Source organism: Oncorhynchus mykiss, unplaced genomic scaffold (assembly GCF_013265735.2).
Source record: "Oncorhynchus mykiss isolate Arlee unplaced genomic scaffold, USDA_OmykA_1.1 un_scaffold_119, whole genome shotgun sequence".
Classification (NCBI taxonomy): Eukaryota; Metazoa; Chordata; class Actinopteri; order Salmoniformes; family Salmonidae; genus Oncorhynchus; species Oncorhynchus mykiss.
The window spans coordinates 96771-118725 of record NW_023493660.1 but is presented as its reverse complement, the minus strand read 5'-3'; the positions used below and the strand labels follow the sequence as shown (position 1 = coordinate 118725).

The following is a 21955-nucleotide window of genomic DNA, read 5'->3' as shown; positions in this document are numbered from 1 at the left end:
GAGCTGAAACATTAGCTTTTTACATGGCACACATTTTTACATGGCACACATTTTTACATGGCACATATTTTTACATGGCACATATGACTTTCTTCTCCAACACTTTGTTTTTGCATTATTTAAACCAAATTGAACATGTTTCATTATTTATTTGAGGCTAAATTGATTTTATTGATGTATTATATTAAGTTAAAATAAGTGTTAATTCAGTATTGTAGTAATTGTCATTATAACACATTTTTAATCAGTATTGGCTTTTTTGTTCCCGGTATCGGTATCGGTGTTGAAAAATCCTAATCGGTCGACCTCTAGTTTGAATGGATGAAGTGTCTGCTTTTCTGTGTTGATTTCTCTTACTTTAATAGGATAATCTCCTTTTAATAGAAGCTATAATCTAATGCTTACCTTAAAATGTAATTACAATTACCACAGAGTGATAAGAAGAGGGCATGTGAAGGAACATTTTGTGTTTGTCTTTTTCTAATAACCATCTCAACTGGGTTCATGCAAGTGACTGATTGATCGTGCCTGGAACGAATCCTCACTATCAGTATAAGCAATTTAGCAGTATGCCCAGAACATAAGCAGAATGAGAGAGGATAGAGAAAGAGGAATAGAGAGAGGGATGGGGAGAGAAGGAGAGAGGGATGGGGAAAGAAGGAGAGAGGGAGAAAGGGAGAGAGAGGGAGAAAGAGGGAGAGAGAGAGAGAAAAAGGGAGAGAGGGAGAGCGAGAGAAAGAGAGAGAGAGGGGGGGGGGGGGTAACAGTTAACTATGTGATATGATCTAAAAAGTACAGAGTTGCAGCCCTGTGTGTCTTCAGAGGAACAGGCGCTGAGAGGAACAGGCACTGAGACAGAGATTGGCATTTCCTCTCCAAGCCCGGGCAGTGCAGGCTGTCGGCATGGAAACACAGCTGAAGTGTGTGTGTGTCTGTGTGTTAAACCCTGAAAGGGGCTAATTAGGAGGAGCCATGTCTGGCTCTAGGCAACATGTGTGTTTGTGTTTGAGGAAGAGGAAGTTGGGACTCCATTCGATAGTTGTTTATGTTGGAGTGTGATTGGTCAGGCAGTTTGAGAAATCATTGTTGTTACCGATTGGAATTCCCTGTGCGTGTGTGTGTGTGTGTGTGTGTGTGTGTGTGTGTGTGTGTGTGTGTGTGTGTGTGAGAGAGAGTGTGAGGGGACTACTGATAATAAGAAACACTGGCTACACACATGTAGACACACACACACACACACACATGCACACACACTTACAATATCTTAGTGTTCCATTCTCTTACACGGTTCTAGCCTCCCTTCCTGCAGTAGTTCTGTCAGCCTTAGATCCCATGTGGGTAAGCCTGTCTTCCTGCCCGTTCCTGCTCACACACAGACTTGCGAAGGCACCACACACACACACACACATCCACACACACACAGACAAGGCACACACACAAACAGACACACACACACACACATTTCTCCCTTATATTTTCCGTTAAAGTTACCTTCACGTTAAGACAGTTGCACCAAACATTTTAAGGTTCATTTCCCCCTTAAATTATGTTACAAAAAATGCCCATGAGGTCCCTTAACTGCTTCATTCAGTATGGATATCAATGTGAACAGCAGTTTTGTGGAGGTGAATGTTGCTTTCCTAATTCCTATGCCATCGTTGCTACAGCAAAACGTAAACCACCTAGCTAGTTAGCTAGCTAAGTAAATTATGGAAGGTGGTAGTTTTAGGTTGAAGATAGGGACAGTGACAAGTCGTTTGGAATTGAAATGATACAATGAATATGAGGTAAAACAGCAGACTATTAGCTTTAATTTGAGGCTATTTTCAACCATGTCGGGTGAACCGTTTGTAAATATTTTTGTACACAGTCCCCCAAATTCAGTTAAAGATGTATTCAAGTAGTAAACAGTTAATTATTCATGTGGATGGTGTATCAATACACTCAGTCACTACTGCTGGTAGACCTGTATACAGCCTCCACATTGACTCTGTACTGGTATCCCCTGTCTATAGCCTCCACATTGACTCTGTACCGGTACCACCTGTATATAGCCTCCACATTGGTTCTGTACCGGTAACCCCTGTATATAGCCTCCACATTGACTCTGTACCGGTACCCCCCTGTATATAGCCTCCACATTGACTCTGTACTGGTACCCCCTTGTATATAGCCTCCACATTGACTCTGTACCGGTGTATGATATAAAATGCTAACCTCCCCTGTTATTGTAATGGTGAGAGGTTAGCATATTTTAGGTGTATGATATAAAATGCTAAGCTCCCCTGTTATTGTAATGGTGAGAGTTTAGCATGTCTTGGGGGTATAATATAAAATGCTAACCTTCCCTGGTATGATAATAGGGAGATGGTCAGGATGTCTTGGGGTTTTGATATAAAATGCTAACCTCCCCTGTTATTGTAATGTAATGGTGAGAGGTTAGCATGTCTTGGGGATCATATATAAAATGCTAACCTCCACTGTTATTGTAATGGTGAGAGGTTAGCATGTCTTGGGGATCATATATAAAATGATAAGCTCCACTGTTATTTTAATGGTGAGAGGTTAGCATGCCTTGGGGGTAATTAAATACACTGTGGATGGTGTATCAATACACTCAGTCACTACTGCTGGTACCACCTGTATACAGCCTCCACATTGGTTCTGTACCGGTACCCCCTGTATATAGCCTCCACATTGGTTCTGTACCTGTACCACCTGTATATAGTCTCCACATGGACTCTGTACTGGTACCTCCTGTATACAGCCTCCACATTGGTTCTGTACCTGTACCCCCTGTATATAGTCTCCACATTGACTCTGTACCGGTACCACCTGTATATAGCCTCCACATTGACTCTGTACCGGTACCACCTGTATATAGCCTCCACATTGGTTCTGTACCGGTACCCCCTGTATATAGCCTCCACATTGACTCTGTACTGGTACCCCCCTGTATATAGCCTCCACATTGACTCTGTACTGGTACCCCCTTGTAAATAGCCTCCACATTGACTCTGTACTGGTACCCCCCTGTATATAGCCTCCACATTGACTCTATTCCGGTACCACCTGTATACAGCCTCCACATGGACTCTGTATCGGTACCCCCCTGTATATAACCTCCACATTGACTCTGTACCGGTACCCCCTGTATATAGTCTCCACATTGACTCTGTACTGGTACCCCCTTGTATATAGCCTCCACATTGACTCTGTACTGGTACCCCCTGAATATACTCCTGATCTTCACAGCTAGCTAGCTGCCACCGAGTGACCCAGTACCGAAGCTATCCCTGAGGCCCACCTCCCAGGCATACTCAGTAGTTCACCCGGACTCCACTCAAACTCGGCTAGAATCCACTACTCCACCGGATCCTTGCCGTAAGCTCTGGACCTTGGCACCGGATCACCGCTGCTACCGAGTGGCTATAGTGGCTAATGCCCCTGAAAGAGGTGAACAAGAGTACCTCCTCCCAGCTGCCCATTGCACTGAGGCTAGGTAACACGGTCACCACGATTAATCCACGATAATCAAAAATTTCAATAAGCATTTCTCTACGGCTGGCCATGCCTTCCTCCTGGCTCCTGCCCCCCCCCCCCCCCCCCCCCCCCCCCGCAGATGTTCTGAAAGAGCTGCAAAACCTGGACCCATACAAATCAGCTGGGCTAGACAATCTGGACCCTCTCTTTCTATCCGCCGCCATTGTTGCAACCCCTATTACCAGCCTGTTCAACCTCTCTTTCGTATCGTCCGAGATCCCTAATTGGAAAGCTGCCGCGGTCATCCCCCTCTTCAAAGGGGGTGACACTCTAGACCCAAACTGTTACAGACCTATATCCATCCTGCCTTGCCTATCCAAAGTCTTCGAAAGCCAAGTTAATAAACAGATGGGGGTGCGTGCTCAGTCCCCTCCTGTACTACCTGTTCACTCATGACTGCATGGCCAAGCACAACTCCAACACCATCATTAAGTTTGCTGACGATACATCAGTGGTAGGCCTGATCACCGACAATGATGAGACAGCCTATAGGGTAAAGGTCAGAGACCTGGCAGTGTGGTACCAGGATAACAACCTCTTCCTCAATGTGATCCAGACAAAGGAGATTGTGGACTATAGAAAAAGGAGGACAGAGCACGCCCCCATTCTCATCGACGGAGCTGTAGTGGATCCGGTTGAGAGCTTCAAGTTCCTTGGTGTCCACATCAACAACAAACTAGAATGGTCCAAACACACCAAGACAGTCGTGAAGAGGGCACGACAATGCCTATTCCCCCTCAGGAGACTGAAAAGATTTGGCATGGGTACTCTGATCCTCAAGATTCTACATCTGCACCAACGTTGCATCACTGCCTTGTATGGCAACTGCTCGGCCTCCGACCGCAAGACACTACATAGGGTAGTGCGTACGGCCATGTACATCACGGGGGCCAAGCTTCCTGTCATCCAGGAGCTATATACCAGGTGGTGTCAGAGGAAGGGCCTAAAAATTGCCAAAGAGTCCAGACACCCTAGTCATAGACTGTTCTCTCTGCTACTGCACAGTAAGCTGTACCGGAGCACCAAGTCTAGGTCCAAAAGGCTTCTTACCAGCTTCTACCCCCCCAAGCCTGAACAGCTAATCAAATGGCTACCCGGACTATTTGCATTGACCCCCTTTTTACGCTGCTGCTACTCTCTGTTTATTATCTATGCATAGTCACTATACCTCTACCTACATGTCCATATTACCTCAATTACCTCGACTAACCTGTGTCCCCGCACATAGATTCTGTACCGTTACCCCCTGTATATTGTTTCGCTACTGTTTTTATTTTTTCTCTTCAATTATTAGTTATTTTTCTTTTTTTTTGACGTCAGTTGATTTTAGTAACACTTAACACTTATGTTTCTTAACTGCATTGTTGGTTAAAGGCTTGCAGGTAAGCATTTCACTGTAAGGTCTACAGCTGTTGTATTTGGCGTATATGAAAAATCTAATTTGATTTGACCACTTATAGTACAATAGTAACCTAATTGACAGAGTGAAAATAAGGAAGCCTGTACAGAATATAAATATTCCAAAACATGCATCATGTTTGCAAAAAGGCACTAAAGTAATTCTGCAAAAAAATATGGCAAAGCAATTAACCTTTTGTCCTGAATACAAAGGGCAAATCCAATACAACACATCACAGAGTACCGCTCTACATATTATCAAGTATAGTGGTGGCTGCATCATGTTATTGGTATGCCTTTAATCGTTCTGGCCTGGGGAGTTTTTCAGGATAAAAAATAAATGGAATGGAGCTAAACACAGGAACAATCCTAGAGGAAAACCTTGTTCAGTCTGCTTTCCACTAGACACTGGGAGATGAATTCACCTTTCAGCAGGACAATAACCTAAAACAAAAGGCCAAATCTACACTGGAGTTGCTTATCAAGAAGACAGTGAATGTTCCTGAGTGGCCTGGTTACAGTGATGAATTAAATCTGCTTAAAAATGTATGGCGACACCTGAAAATGGTTTCCTAGCAATGACCAACAACCAATTTGACAGAGCTTAAAGAATTTAGAAAAAAGTATGGGCAAATGTTGCACAATGCAGGTGTGGAAAGCTCTTAGAGACTTACCCCCAAAGACTCACAGCTGTAATCGCTGCCAAAGGTGATTCTAACATGTATTGTCCCAGGGGAATATTATCTAATATTTATCTAATCAAGACATATTTATCTAATCAAGACATATTTATTTTACAAATGTTAGAATTTTTCTTCCACTTTGACATTCCATAGTATTTTGTGTAGATCGTAGACTGTTACATATAGGCCAGGTGTCAAGAAGCAGGTGCAGAAGGTCCGTTTAATAATGAAGAATGCAGTTAAACGGAACTTGAGAAGCATACAGAACGTGAATGAAAAAACAACAACACTGCCTGATGACTGAGGCTACTGAGGACTAAATAAAGGGAAGGTAATCAATGTGATGATGAAGTCCAGCTGTGTGTAATGATGGGACCATGTGTGTGTAATGATGGGGACCAGGTGTGTGTAATGATGAGGACCAGGTGTGTGTAATGATGGAGACCAGGTGTGTGTAATGATGGGGACCAGATGTGTGTAATGATGGGGACCAGGTGTGTATAATGATGGGGACCAGATGTGTGTAATGATGGGGACCAGGTGTGTGTAATGATGGGGGCCAGATGTGTAATGATTAACAGGTGTGTGTAATGATAGCCAGTGCCGGTGGTTAATAAATAGGCAACGTTGATTGCCGGAGAAGGGGAGTGGGTGCGACAGTAACAGACATTCTGACAGACAACAACATTCTGTTGACACTAAGTGAATTTAACATACTTAAGACAGGGAATTTGTATCCATGTATATCTCTTTGTATATTAAATGTCAGGAATTGTAAAAAGTTTAAATGTATTTGGTTAAGGTGTATGTAAACGTCCGACTTCAACTATATATCAACTTCTACTGTCCTTTAAGCCTTTCACAATATATAAACATATTGATATCAACTATAACTGTCCTCTAACCCTTTCACAATATATAAACATATTGATATCAACTATAACTGTCCTCTAACCCTTTCACATTATAGAAACATATTGATATCAACTATAACTGTCCCCTAACCCTTTCACAATATAGAAACATATTGATATCAACTATAACTGTCCCCTAACCCTTTCACATTATAGAAACATATTGATATCAACTATAACTGTCCCCTAACCCTTTCACATTATAGAAACATATTGATATCAACTATAACTGTCCTCTAACCCTTTCACAATATATAAACATATTGATATCAACTATAACTGTCCCCTAACCCTTTCACATTATAGAAACATATTCATATCAACTATAACTGAAATGAAATAGAATGCAGGCCAGGCAGCAGGCTGTTAGCCAGCCTGCCAGCTTAGTGGAGTCTGCCACTAGCACAGTCAGTGTAGTCAGCTCAGCTATCAAAGGCAGTTATAGTCAATGAACTAATCACTGATCATAATCTTGATGTGATTGGCCTTACTGAAATATGGCTTAAGCCTGATGAATTTACTGTGTTAAATGAGGCCTCACCTCCTGGTTACACTAGTGACCACATTCATCCCGCAAAGGTGGAGGTGTTGCTAATATTTACGATAGCAAATTTCAATTTACAAAAAAAAACAGACGTTTTCGTTTTTTGAACTTCTAGTCATGAAATCTATGCAGCCTACTCAATCACTTTTTATAGCTACTGTTGACAGGCCTCCTGGGCCATATACAGCGTTCCTCACTGAGTTCCCTGAATTCCTATCGGTCCTTGTAGTCATAGCAGATAATATTCTAATTTTCGGTGATTTTAGTATTCACATGAAAAAGTCCACAGACCCACTCCAAAAGGCTTTCAGAGCCATCAGTGGGTTTTGTCCATCATGTCTCTGGACCTACTCCCTGTCACAGCCATGCTCTGGACCTAGTTTTGTCCCATGGAATAAATGTTGTGGATCTTAATGTTTTTCCTCATAATCCTGGACTATCGGACCACCATTTTATCACCTTTGCAATCGCAACAAATAATCTGCTCAGACCCAAACCAAGGATCATCAAAAGATGTGCTATAAATTCTCGGACAACCCAAAGATTCCTAGATGCCTTTCCAGACTCCCTACAACTATCCAAGGACATCAGAGTACAATTATCGGTTACCCACCTAACTGAGGAACTCAATTTAACCTTGTGTAATACCCTAAATGCAGTTGCACCACTAAAAACATAAGAATGTCATAAGAAACGAGCTCCCTGGTATACAGAAAATACCCGAGCTCAGAAGCAAGCTTCCAGAAAATTGGAACGGAAATGGCGTCACACCAAACTGGAAGTTTTCCGACTAGCTTGGAAAGACAGTACCATGCAGTATCGAAGAGTCCTCACTGCTGCTCGATCATCCCATTTTTCCAACTTAATTGAAGAAAATAAGAACAATCTGAAATTTCTACACTGGCTTCCTGTTAAGGCAAGGGCTGATTTCAAGGTTTTACTGCTAACCTACAAAGCATTACATGGGCTTGCTCCTACCTATCTTTCTGATTTGGTCCTGCCGTACATACCTACACGTACGCTATTGTCACAAGAAGCAGGCCTCCTAATTGTCCCTAGAATTTCTAAGCAAACAGCTGGAGGCAGGGCTTTCTCCTATAGAGCTCCATTTTTATGGAATGGTCTGCCTACCCATGTGAGAGAAGCAGACTCAGTCTCAACCTTTAAGTCTTTACTGAAGACTCATCTCTTCAGTGGGTCATATGATTGAGTGTAGTCTGGCCCAGGAGTGTGAAGGTGAACGGAAAGGCTCTGGAGCAAGGAACCGCCCTTGCTGTCTCTGCCTGGCCGGTTCCCCTCTTTCCACTGGGATTCTCTGCCTCTAACCCTATTACAGGGGCTGAGTCACTGGCTTACTGGTGCTACATGCCGTCCCTAGGAGGAATGCGTCGCTTGAGTGGGTTGAGTCACTGACGTGATCTTCCTGTCTGGATTGTCACCCCCCCTCCCCTTGGGTTGTGCCGTGGTGGAGATCTTTGTGGGCTATACTCGGCCTTGTCTCAGGATGGTGAGTTGGTGGTTGAAGATATCCCTCTAGTGGTGTGGGGGCTGTGCTTTGGCAAAGTGGGTGGGGTTATATCCTGCCTGTTTGGCCCTGTGCGGGGGAATCATCAGATGGGGCCACAGTGTCTCCTGACCCCTCCTGTCTCAGCGCCAGTATTTATGCTGCATTAGTTTATGTGTCGGGGACTAGGGTCAGTCTGTTATATCTGGAGTACTTCTCCTGTCTTATCCGGTGTCCTGTGTAAATTCAAGTATGCTCTCTCTAATTCTCCATTTCTCTCTTTCTCTCTCTCGGAGGACCTGAGCCCACGACCATGCCTCAGGACAACCTGGCATGATGACTCCTTGCTGTCCCCAGTCCACCTGGCCGTGCTGCTGCTCCAGTTTCAACTGTTCTGCCTGCGGCTATGGAACCCTGACCTGTTCACCGGATGTGCTACCTGTCCCAGACCTGCTGTTTTCAACTCTCTGGAGACAGCAGCGGCGGTAGAGAAACTCTTAATGATCGGCTATGAAAAGCCAACTGACATTTACTCCTGAGGTGCTGACTTGTTGCACCCTTGACAACTACTGTAATTATTATTATTTGACCATGCTGGTCATTTATGAACATTTGAACATCTTGGCCATGTTCTGTTATAATCTCCACCCGGCACAGCCAGAAGAGGACTGGCCACCCCTCATAGCCTGGTTCCTTTCTAGGTTTCTTCCTAGGTTTTGGCCTTTCTAGGGAGTTTTCCTAGCCACCGTGCTTCTACACCTGCATTTCTTGCTGTTTGGGGTTTTAGGCTGGGTTTCTGTACAGTACTTTGTGACATCGGCTGATGTAGGAAGGGCTATATAAATACATTTGATTTGATCTGTCCCCTAGCCCTTTCACAATTTAGAAACATATTGATATCAACTATAACTGTCCCCTAACCCTTTCACATTATAGAAACATGTTGATTTCAACTTCTACTGTCCTCTAACCCTTTCACAATATAGAAACATATTGATATCAACTATGACTGTCCCCTAGCCCTTTCACATTATAGAAACATATTATATCAACTATGACTGTCCCCTAACCCTTTCACATTATAGAAACACATTGTTATCAACTATGACTGTCCCCTAACCCTTTCACATTATAGAAACATGTTGATATCAACTATGACTGTCCTCTAACCCTTTCACATTATAGAAACATATTATATCAACTATGACTGTCCCCTAACCCTTTCACATTATAGAAACATATTGTTATCAACTATGACTGTCCCCTAACCCTTTCACATTATAGAAACATATTATATCAACTATAACTGTCCCCTAACCCTTTCACATTATAAAAACATGTTGATATCAACTATGACTGTCCTCTAACCCTTTCACATTATAGAAACATGTTGATATCAACTATGACTGTCCCCTAACCCTTTCACATTATAGAAACATATTATATCAACTATAACTGTCCCCTAACCCTTTCACATTATAGAAACATGTTGATATCAACTATAACTGTCCCCTAACCCTTTCACATTATAGAAACATATTATATCAACTATAACTGTCCTCTAACCCTTTCACATTATAGAAACATATTATATCAACTATAACTGTCCCCTAACCCTTTCACATTATAGAAACATTTATATCAACTATAACTGTCCCCTAACCCTTTCACATTATAGAAACATATTGATATCAACTATAACTGTCCCCTAACCCTTTCACATTATAGAAACATTTATATCAACTATAACTGTCCCCTAACCCTTTCACATTATAGAAACATATTGATATCAACTTCTACTGTCCCCTAACCCTTTCACAATATAGAAACATATTGATATCAACTTCTACTGTCCCCTAACCCTTTCACATTATAGAAACATATTGATATCAACTTCTACTGTCCCCTAACCCTTTCACAATATAGAAACATATTATATCAACTATAACTGTCCCCTAACCCTTTCACATTATAGAAACATATTGATATCAACTTCTACTGTCCCCTAACCCTTTCACATTATAGAAACATTTATATCAACTTCCAGAGGAAGGAAACCACTCAGGGACTTTAAAACAGTTACAGAGTTTAATGGCTGTGATAGGAGAAAACTGAGGATGGATGAACAACATTAACAATACTAACCTAAATGACAGAGTGAAAATAGAAAGCCTGTACAGAATAAAAAATATTCCAAAACATGCTTCCTGTTTGCAACAAGGCACAAAAGTCAACAGATCCTTGCGCCCTTCGGTCTCAACGTAGACTTTGATCTGAAGCCATTCTTGTGATTATTGTAACTTTGCCATTGTAATTGTTTGTAAACTTGTGCAGTCAAATTAATCTATGATCATATGCTATCCATTTGTTGTTTGTATGCTGTTCTTTGTATGACATTTTAATATTTGATTATTGACCAATAATATTAGGCCACTCCTGGCCATGATTACAGAGACCTGTGTCTTTTGACACTATATAAACGAGTCATCCCGCAGTGTTTGTGATTATACCCTGATGAAGACAGCTTGGATGTCGAAACGTTGGTATTACATTTTTGCATCTGAGCTCCTAGAGTGGACTGCTCTCTTTTATTTACAAAAGTCAACATGCCACCGGGGTCTGACAACTTGTAGGCAGAGTTATTAAAGTAGTTTTCAGTCCATATTTCCTCAACTATCCGGTGCAAACTGACTCTGTAACGGTACCCCTGTGTATCTCACAATTGTTATTTTATTGCTGCTCTTTAATTACTTGTACTTTTATTTCTTATTCTTATCCATATTTTTTTTAACTGCATTCTTGGTTCGGGGCTCGTAAATAAGCATTTCACTGTAAAGTCCTGTTGTATTCCTGTTACCTGTTATACCTGTTGTATTCTGCGAATGTGACTAATAACATTTGATTCGATTTGATTTATAGGGATAGTCATTCAACAAGCACAGCACTTACTGTACACAAATGACTGATTGATGCAGTAGTAGCTAAGATGGGGAGAAGTCTGACTATAATAAAGTGCTACTCTGCCTTCTTAACAGTACTATCAACAAGGTAGGTCCTACAGGCCCTAGTTTTGTCGCACCTTGACTACTGTTCAGTCGTGTGGTCAGGTGCCACAAAAAAGGACTTAGGAAAATTGCAATTGGCTCACAACAGGGCAGCACGGCTGGCCCTTGGGTGTACACAAGAGAGCGAATATTAATAAGATGCATGTCAATCTCTCCTGGCTGAAAGTGGAGGAGAGATTGACTTCATCACTACTTTTATTGATGAGAGGTATTGACATGTTGAATGCACCGAGCTGTCTGTCTAAACTACTGGCACACAGCTCAGACACCCATGCATACCCCACAATACATGCCACAAGAGGTCTCTTCACAGTCCCCAAGTCCAGAACAGACTATGGGAGCAGCACACTACTACACAGAGCCATGACTACATTGAACTCTATTCCACAGTACTACATAGAGCCATGACTACATGGAACTCTATTCCACAGAGCCATGACTACATGGAACTCTATTCCACAGTACTACATAGAGCCATGACTACATGGAACTCTATCCCACAGAGCCATGACTACATGGAACTCTATTCCACAGAGCCATGACTACATGGAACTCTATTCCACAGAGCCATGACTACATGGAACTCTATTCCACAGAGCCATGACTACATGGAACTCTATTCCACAGAGCCATGACTACATGGAACTCTATTCCACAGAGCCATGACTACATGGAACTCTATTCCACAGAGCCATGACTACATGGAACTCTATTCCACAGAGCCATGACTACATGGAACTCTATTCCACAGAGCCATGACTACATGGAACTCTATTCCACAGAGCCATGACTACATGGAACTCTATTCCACAGAGCCATGACTACATGGAACTCTATTCCACAGAGCCATGACTACATGGAACTCTATTCCACAGAGCCATGACTACATGGAACTCTATTCCACAGAGCCATGACTACATGGAACTCTATTCCACAGAGCCATGACTACATGGAACTCTATTCCACAGTACTACATAGAGACATGACTACATGGAACTCTATTCCACAGTACTACATAGAGACATGACTACATGGAACTCTATTCCACATCAGGTAACTGATGCAGCAGTAGAATTATATATATTTTTTAAAACAGATTAAAAAACACCTTATGGAACTGCGGGGACTGTGGAGCAACACAAACATTGGCACAGACACATGCATACACACACACACACACACACACACACACACACACACACACACACACACACACACACACAATATCATTTTCACTATACCAACACATGGATTTAGTACTGTAGATATGTGGTAGTGGTGGAGTAGGGGCCTGAGGGCACACAGTGTGTTGTGAAATCTGTGAATGTATTGTAATGTTTTTAAAACTGTATAAACTGCCTTATTTTGCTGGACCCCAGGAAGAGTAGCTGCTGCTTTGGCATAATAAATGTATCCATAATAACTACTAATACATCAAAGTCCACCGTCGTCTAACCCTTCCACTGTTCTCTGAGACTGAACACCCTTACAAGAATCCTGAATCTAAAGAAACCAACCTCAACCCTCACAGAGGGTCTCTCATCTAGTCACTTCCTGTTAAAACAGGATACTGACTGACATGACTCAACAACAGGAAGTTGGCTTCCTCTTTGAGAAAGCAAAGCATTATGGGAGCTTGGAGGACAGACATCATACCACACATACTAACCTAAAACGATCCTCAAATCTCTGAAGCCCCTTAAAACTAACACCTAACCCTAACACAAAACCAGACACTAAACCTAACTCTACATTCATTAGAACCTGCAGGCACCTGCTGTAGAACACTCAGACACTATTTAGAATATTCAGACACTATTTAGAACATTCAGACACTATTTAGAATATTCAGACACTATTTAGAACATTCAGACACTATTTAGAACATTCAGACACTATTTAGAATATTCAGACACTATTTAGAACATTCAGACACGATTTAGAACATTCAGACACTATTTAGAACATTCAGACACTCTTTAGAACATTCAGACACTATTTAGAACATTCAGACACTATTTAGAACATTCAGACACTATTTAGAACATTCAGACACTATTTAGAACATTGCGACACTCTTTAGAATATTCAGACAGTATTTAGAACATTCAGGGACCATTTAGAACATTCAGGCACTATTTAGAACAGTGTCCTGCGTTCCATTGACCTTTACTGCATCAATTGTAACGTTGTCACGGTAATGTCACACCAAAGGAAGTGGTGTGTGTGTGTGTGTGTCAGGCAGAGCTGTAATCCTACCTCTCTGTTCAGCCATGGTCTGTATCGCTTAGCAGTGATATAACAGTCTTTCTATTCTCTCTCCCCCTCCCTCTCTCTCCCCTCTTCTCTCTAACACACAAACGGCTCTCTTTGCTCTCTTTCTTCCTTCCTTTCCTCTCTCCTCTCTCTCTTCTCCTCTCTTTCTCTCCCCTCCTTCTCTACCTCGTTCTCTTTCATACACACTGCTCTCTCCTCCACCCTTACCCTGCACCTCTATCTATCAACAGGCTCTTTATTAGAACAAGCTGCCAGCCTCCTCTCTCTACCCTCCTCCCCCTCTCTCTTCCCAACTCCCCCTCTCTCTTCTCTCCTCCCCCTCTGTCTACCCTCCTCCTCCCCCTTTCTTTTCCCTCCTCCCTCTACCCTCCCCCTTTCTCTTCCCTCCTACTCCTCTCTTCCCAACTCCCCCTCTCTCTACCCTCCTCCTCTCTTTTCTCTCCTCCCCTCCCCCCTCTCTTCCCTCCTCCCCTCTCTCTCTACCCTCCTCCCCCTCTCTCTACCCTCCTCCCCCTCTCTTTTCTCTCCTCCCTCTTCCCTCCTCTTCCTCTCTCTACCCTCCTCCTCCTCTCTTTTATCTCCTCCTACTCCAACCTCTCAACAATCCCTCCTCTCTCTTCTCCCCCCTCCCCCTCTCTCTTCCCTCCTACTCTCTTCCCAACTCCCCCTCTCTTTACCCTCCTCCCCCTCTCTTCCCTCCTCTCTCTACCCTCCTCCCCTCTCTATACTCTCCCCCCCTCTCTTTTCTCTCCTCCCACTCCTCCCACTCCAACCTCTCAACACTTCCTCCTCTCTCTTCTCTCCTCCCCTCTCTCCTCACCTCAACCCCAACCCTAATCTTAACCCTCTCTCTTTTCTCCTCACATCTCACTTCTCTTCTCTCCTCCCACTCCAACCTCACCTCAACAATCCCCCCTTTCTCTTCCCTCATCCTCCTCTCTCTTCTCTCCCCTTTCTCTTCTCTCCTCCCACTCCAACCTCTCAACACTCTCCCCTCTCTCTTCTCTCTTCCCCTCTCTCTTCTCTACTCCCCCTCTCTCTTCTCTCCTCCTCTACTCCCTCTCTCTACCCTCCTCCCCTCTCTTCCCTCCTCCTCCCTCTACCCTCCTCCCCTCCTCCCCTCTTCTCTACCCTCCTCCCCCTATTTCTTCCTTCCTCCCCCTCTCTTCCCTCCTCCCCCTCTCTCGTCTCTTCTTCCACTCTAACCTCCCCTCAACACTCCCCCCTCTCTCTACCCTCCTCCCCTTCTCTCTTCTCCCCCCTCTCTCTACCCTCCTCCCCCTCTTTCTCCCCCCCCCCCCCCAACCACCCCTCAATACACCCTCCTCTCTGTTTCTCTCTCTGGGTTCAAGGAGGGCTGGGTACATCTAAATGTGTGTGTGTGTGTACATATATAATCATATTTTGACCCTTTCCCTTTCGTGTTTCTTCAATGTTTCCTAATTTTTCATTTTGATTGTCTGAAAGTGATTAATCTGCTTTTTTAGTTCCTCAAAGTCACAGACTGGTTGACTAATACCAAAAGGGGAAGGGTTAGGGAGACAGACAGAGAGATGGTGAGAGAGAGTGAGACAGAGTGAGAGAGAGGCAGACAGATTGAGACAGAGAGGCTGGGTGGGGGAGATGAGAGGGAAAGAGAGACAGAGATACAGAGAGGAAAGAACATTGTCAGTGTGGTGCCTATCGTGTTCGCCTCAGAAACAAAATGTCCACAGTTAGAAACAGGGCTGAAACAGAAAGCTCCACGAATATCAATAAAAATCTGTTTACTCCTTGTAGATGCTTCAAGCAGCAGTTTCTGTAGTGTAGTGGTTATCACCTTAGACTAACACGCGGTGTATTGTAGCACAATTTTGATGACCTTTTCTTCCATTTTGAGACATGGTTATCCCACCCAGGGACATATGATTATTTATAATACTTGTTACACTGTAGTTAAAACATGGATCACATGACAGCACAGATTACCCTGTTAAAATAAACACTATAGTTGATTCCCTCAGGATTTGGTACACTGTACTTAAAACAATAATGACGTAAAAAGTTTAATCAGTTGATGGATTTTTTTCAATTGTATTCAAATCTTTATTATAATTACGTTTATTCCCTCAAACAAAATCATTTTACAGGAGAGGAGTGGACCCACTGTGATTAACTAGTTTTACAGGAGAGGAGGGGACCCACTGTGATTAACTACATTGGGGTAAAAAGTATTTAGTCAGCCACCAATTGTGCAAGTTCTCCCACTTAAAAATGAGAGAGGCCTGTAATTTTCATCATAGGTACACTTCAACTATGACAGACAAAATGAGAAAAAAAAATCCAGAAAATTACATTGTAGGATTTTTAATGAATATATTTGCAAATTATGGTGGAAAATAAGTATTTGGTCAATAACAAAAGTTCATCTCAATACTTTGTTATATACCCTTTGTAAGTCTTCACAAGGTTTTCACACACTGTTGCTGGTATTTTGGCCCATTCCTCCATGCAGATCTCCTCTAGAGCAGTGATGTTTTGGGGCTGTTGCTGGGAAACACGGACTTTCAACTCCCTCCAAAGATTTTCTATGGTGTTGAGATCTGGAGACTGGCTAGGCCACTCCAGGACCTTGAAATGCTTTTTACGAAGCCACTCCTTCATTGCCCGGGCGGTGTGTTTGGGATCATTGTCATGCTGAAAGACCCAGCCACGTTTTATCTTCAATGCCCTTGCTGATGGAAGGTTTTCACTCAAAATCTCACAATACATGGCCCCATTCATTCTTTCCTTTACACGGATCAGTCGTCCTGGTCCCTTTGCAGAAAAACAGCCCCAAAGCATGATGTTTCCACCCCCATGCTTCACAGTAGGTATGGTGTTCTTTGGATGCAACTCAGCATTCCTTGTCCTCCAAACACGACGAGTTCAGTTTTTACCAAAAAGTTATATTTTGGTTTCATCTGACCATATGACATTTTCCCTATCTTCTTCTGGATCATCCAAATGCTCTCTAGCAAACTTCAGATGGGCCTGGACATGTACTGGCTTAAGCAGGGGGACACGTCTGGCACTGCAGGATGTGAGTCCCTGGCGGCGTAGTGTGTTACTGATGGTAGGCTTTATTACTTTGGTCCCAGCACTCTGCAGGTCATTCCCTAGGTCCCCCCGTGTGGTTCTGGGATTTTTATTCACCGTTCTTGTGATCATTTTGACCCCACGGGGTGAGATCTTGCGTGGAGCCCCAAATCCAGAGAGATTATCAGTGGTCTTGTATGCCTTCCATTTCCTAATAATTGCTCCCCCAAAAGAAGGCATTAATGAAAAATTTAATTTTCAGTTACAACTATGGTACTTATTGAATGTATCAACGAGTGCTGTTTCCACAGAGGTTCAAACCGGGGACCTTTTGCATGTTAAGCGCACCTGATAACCACTACACTACAGAAACTGCTGCTAGTATTATCACCGTGGAGTAAACCAAATTTTACATATATTCATCGCACAAATTCAAAATTCCAACATAATGCATTTATGAAAATTCTCTGTTACAAATACAATACTTCTCACATGTGTCAGAGACCTCTGTTTCCACCCAGCATCGAAAAGTATACATTTTGCTTCTTAAGTGAACTTGATAACCACTAGGCTATGGAATCTTTTGATTCCCAAAAGAAGGCATTAATGAAAAATGTATTTTTCAGTTTCAACAATGGTACTTATTGAATGTATCAACGAGTGCTGTTTCCACAGAGGTTCAAACCGGGGACCTTTTGCATGTTAAGCGCACGTGTTAAGAGCTACATTACAGAAACTTCTGCTTGAAATAGCTGCAAGAAGTAAACTGAATTTTCTTATAGTCAGAGCATGTATTTGAATTTCCAAAATAAGGTATTTATGAAAGCAACTCATCTCTTTTATAAATACGTTACTTACTGCATTTGTCAAAGAGAACTGTTTCCGCCCGGTTTCGAACCAGGGACCTTTCGCGTGTAAAGCGAACGTGATAACCACTACACTACAGAAACTGCTGCTAGTATTATCAGCAAGGAGTAACGCGAGTTTTACAGATATTCATTGCATGTATTCGAATTTCCAAAATACGGCATTTATTAGAACAATTATTCTCTGTTACAAATACAGTACTTACTGGATTTGTCATAGAGAACTGTTTCCGCCCGGCTTCGAACCGGGGACCATTCGTGTGTAAAGCAATCTTGATAACTACTAAACTAGAGAAACTGCTGATAGAATTATTACTGTGGAGTTAACCAAATTGTACATATATTCATCGCACGAATTCGAAATTCCAACATAATGCATTTATGAAAATTCTCTGTTACAAATACTGTACTTCTTACATGTGTCAGAGACCTCTGTTTCCGCCCAGCATCGAAAAGTATACATTTTGCTTCTTAAGTGAACTTGATAACCACTAGGCTATGGAATCTTTTGATTCCCAAAGGAAGGCATTAATGAATATCTGTAAAACTCGCGTTACTCCTTGCTGATAATACTAGCAGCAGTTTCTGTAGTGTAGTGGTCAAAGAGCACTGTTTCTGCCAGGTTTTGAACCACAGACCTTTCGCATGTAAGACGAACGTGATAAAAACTACACTACAGAAACTGCTGCATTAGTTATCAGCAAGGAGTAAACCAAATTTTACAAATATTTATTGCATGTATTCGAATTTCCAAAACACGGCATTTATTAGAACAATTATTCTCTGTTACAAATACAGTACTTATTGGATTTGTCAAAGAGAACTGTTTCCGCCCGGTTTCGAACCAGGGACCTTTCGCGTGTAAAGCGAACGTGATAACCACTACACTACAGAAACTGCTGCTAGTATTATCAGCAAGGAGCAACCCGAGTTTTACAGATATTCATTGCATGTATTCGAATTTCCAAAAAAAGCCATTTATTAGAACAACTATTCTCTGTAACAAATACACTACTTACTGGATTTGTCAAAGAGAACTGTTTCCGCCCGGCTTCAAACCGGGGACCATTCGTGTGTTAAGCAAACTTGATAACTACTAAACTAGAGAAACTGCTGCTAGAATTATTACTGTGGAGTTAACCAAATTGTACATATATTCATCGCACGAATTCGAAATTCCAACATAATGCATTTATGAAAATTCTCTGTTACAAATACAGTACTTCTCACATGTGTCAGAGACCTCTGTTTCCGCCCAGCATCGAAAAGTATACATTTTGCGTCTTAAGTGAACTTGATAACAACTAGGCTATGGAATCTTTTGATTCCCAAAGGAAGGCATTAATGAAAAATGTATTTTTCAGTTTCAACAATGGTACTTATTGAATGTATCAACGAGTGCTGTTTCCACAGAGGTTCAAACCAGGGACCTTTTGCATGTTAAGCGCACGTGATAACTGCTACACTACAGAAACTTCTGCTTGAGATACCTGCAAGAAGTAAACTGAATTTTCTTATAGTCAGTGCATGTATTTGAATTTCCAAAATATGGTATTTATGAAAGCAACTCATCTCTTTTATAAATACGTTACTTACTGCATGTGTCAAAGAGGACTGTTTCCGCCCGGTTTCGAGCCAGGGACTTTTGCGTGTAAAGCGAACGTGATAACCACTACACTACAGAAACTGCTGCTAGTATTATCAGCAAGGAGTAACCCAAGTTTTACATATATTCATTGCATGTATTCGAATTTCCAAAAAAAGCCATTCATGAGAATATATATTCTCTGTTGTTGATACAGCACTAACTGCATGTGTCAAAGAGCACTGTTTCTGCCAGGTTTTGAACCACAGACCTTTCGCATGTAAGACGAACGTGATAAAAACTACACTACAGAAACTGCTGCATTAGTTATCAGCAAGGAGTAAACCAAATTTTACAAATATTTATTGCATGTATTCGAATTTCCAAAACACGGCATTTATTAGAACAATTATTCTCTGTTACAAATACAGTACTTATTGGATTTGTCAAAGAGAACTGTTTCCGCCCGGTTTCGAACCAGGGACCTTTCGCGTGTAAAGCGAACGTGATAACCACTACACTACAGAAACTGCTGCTAGTATTATCAGCAAGGAGCAACCCGAGTTTTACAGATATTCATTGCATGTATTCGAATTTCCAAAAAAAGCCATTTATTAGAACAACTATTCTCTGTAACAAATACACTACTTACTGGATTTGTCAAAGAGAACTGTTTCCGCCCGGCTTCAAACCGGGGACCATTCGTGTGTTAAGCAAACTTGATAACTACTAAACTAGAGAAACTGCTGCTAGAATTATTACTGTGGAGTTAACCAAATTGTACATATATTCATCGCACGAATTCGAAATTCCAACATAATGCATTTATGAAAATTCTCTGTTACAAATACAGTACTTCTCACATGTGTCAGAGACCTCTGTTTCCGCCCAGCATCGAAAAGTATACATTTTGCGTCTTAAGTGAACTTGATAACAACTAGGCTATGGAATCTTTTGATTCCCAAAGGAAGGCATTAATGAAAAATGTATTTTTCAGTTTCAACAATGGTACTTATTGAATGTATCAACGAGTGCTGTTTCCACAGAGGTTCAAACCAGGGACCTTTTGCATGTTAAGCGCACGTGATAACTGCTACACTACAGAAACTTCTGCTTGAGATACCTGCAAGAAGTAAACTGAATTTTCTTATAGTCAGTGCATGTATTTGAATTTCCAAAATATGGTATTTATGAAAGCAACTCATCTCTTTTATAAATACGTTACTTACTGCATGTGTCAAAGAGGACTGTTTCCGCCCGGTTTCGAACCAGAGACCTTTCGCGTGTAAAGCGAACGTGATAACCACTACACTACAGAAACTGCTGCTAGTATTATCAGCAAGGAGCAACCCGAGTTTTACAGATATTCATTGCATGTATTCGAATTTCCAAAAAAAGCCATTTATTAGAACAACTATTCTCTGTAACAAATACACTACTTACTGGATTTGTGAAAGAGAACTGTTTCCGCCCGGCTTCGAACCAGGGACCATTCGTGTGTAAAGCAATCTTGATAACTACTAAACTAGAGAAACTGCTGCTAGAATTATTACTGTGGAGTAAACCAAATTGTACATATATTCATCGCACGAATTCGAAATTCCAACATAATGCATTTATGAAAATTCTCTGTTACAAATACAGTACTTCTCACATGTGTCAGAGACCTCTGTTTCCGCCTAGCATCGAAAAGTATACATTTTGCCTCTTAAGTGAACTTGATAACCACTAGGCTATGGAATCTTTTGATTCCCAAAGGAAGGCATTAATGAAAAATGTATTTTTCAGTTTCAACAATGGTACTTATTGAATGTATCAACGAGTGCTGTTTCCACAGAGGGTCAAACCAGGGACCTTTTGCATGTTAAGCGCACGTGATAACTGCTACACTACAGAAACTTCTGCTTGAGATACCTGCAAGAAGTAAACTGAATTTTCTTATAGTCAGTGCATGTATTTGAATTTCCAAAATATGGTATTTATGAAAGCAACTCATCTCTTTTATAAATACGGTACTTACTGCATGTGTCAAAGAGGACTGTTTCCGCCCGGTTTTGAACCAGGGACCTTTCCCGTGTAAAGCGAACGTGATAACCACTACACTACAGAAACTGCTGCTAGTATTATCAGCAAGGAGCAACCCGAGTTTTACAGATATTCATTGCATGCATTCGAATTTCCAAAAAAAGCCATTTATTAGAACAACTATTCTCTGTAACAAATACACTACTTACTGGATTTGTCAAAGAGAACTGTTTCCGCCCGGCTTCGAACCAGGGACCATTCGTGTGTAAAGCAAACTTGATAACTACTAAACTAGAGAAACTGCTGCTAGAATTATTACTGTGGAGTTAACCAAATTGTACATATATTCATCGCACGAATTCGAAATTCCAACATAATGCATTTATGAAAATTCTCTGTTACAAATACAGTACTTCTCACATGTGTCAGAGACCTCTGTTTCCGCCCATTATCGAAAAGTATACATTTTGCGTCTTAAGTGAACTTGATAACAA

General features: G+C 41.8%; 1 protein-coding gene and 6 non-coding genes across 7 annotated transcripts in view; all 7 read right to left on the bottom strand.

Annotated features, from left to right (window-relative positions):
- The window catches only part of LOC110514391 (ectonucleoside triphosphate diphosphohydrolase 1), a 69742-nt gene extending 55510 nt beyond the window's left edge, over positions 1-14232 (bottom strand). Inside the window, exon 1 of the mRNA XM_036972048.1 lies at positions 13911-14232. Within this exon, the coding sequence (XP_036827943.1) occupies positions 13911-13926 (16 nt within the window). The 5' untranslated portion in view covers positions 13927-14232. The remainder of the gene's footprint in view (positions 1-13910) is intronic.
- Positions 14233-17862: 3630 nt separating this feature from the next.
- Positions 17863-17935, bottom strand: trnav-uac. The gene has a single exon. It is a non-coding gene; the product is annotated as a tRNA-Val (tRNA).
- A 740-nt stretch (positions 17936-18675) lies between these two features.
- On the bottom strand, positions 18676-18748 carry trnav-uac. Its single transcript has one exon. It is a non-coding gene; the product is annotated as a tRNA-Val (tRNA).
- Positions 18749-19466: 718 nt separating this feature from the next.
- trnav-uac lies at positions 19467-19538 on the bottom strand. Its single transcript has one exon. It is a non-coding gene; the product is annotated as a tRNA-Val (tRNA).
- A 355-nt stretch (positions 19539-19893) lies between these two features.
- Positions 19894-19966, bottom strand: trnav-uac. The gene has a single exon. It is a non-coding gene; the product is annotated as a tRNA-Val (tRNA).
- Positions 19967-20684: 718 nt separating this feature from the next.
- Positions 20685-20757, bottom strand: trnav-uac. The gene has a single exon. It is a non-coding gene; the product is annotated as a tRNA-Val (tRNA).
- A 718-nt stretch (positions 20758-21475) lies between these two features.
- On the bottom strand, positions 21476-21548 carry trnav-uac. Its single transcript has one exon. It is a non-coding gene; the product is annotated as a tRNA-Val (tRNA).
- Positions 21549-21955: the final 407 nt, after the last annotated feature.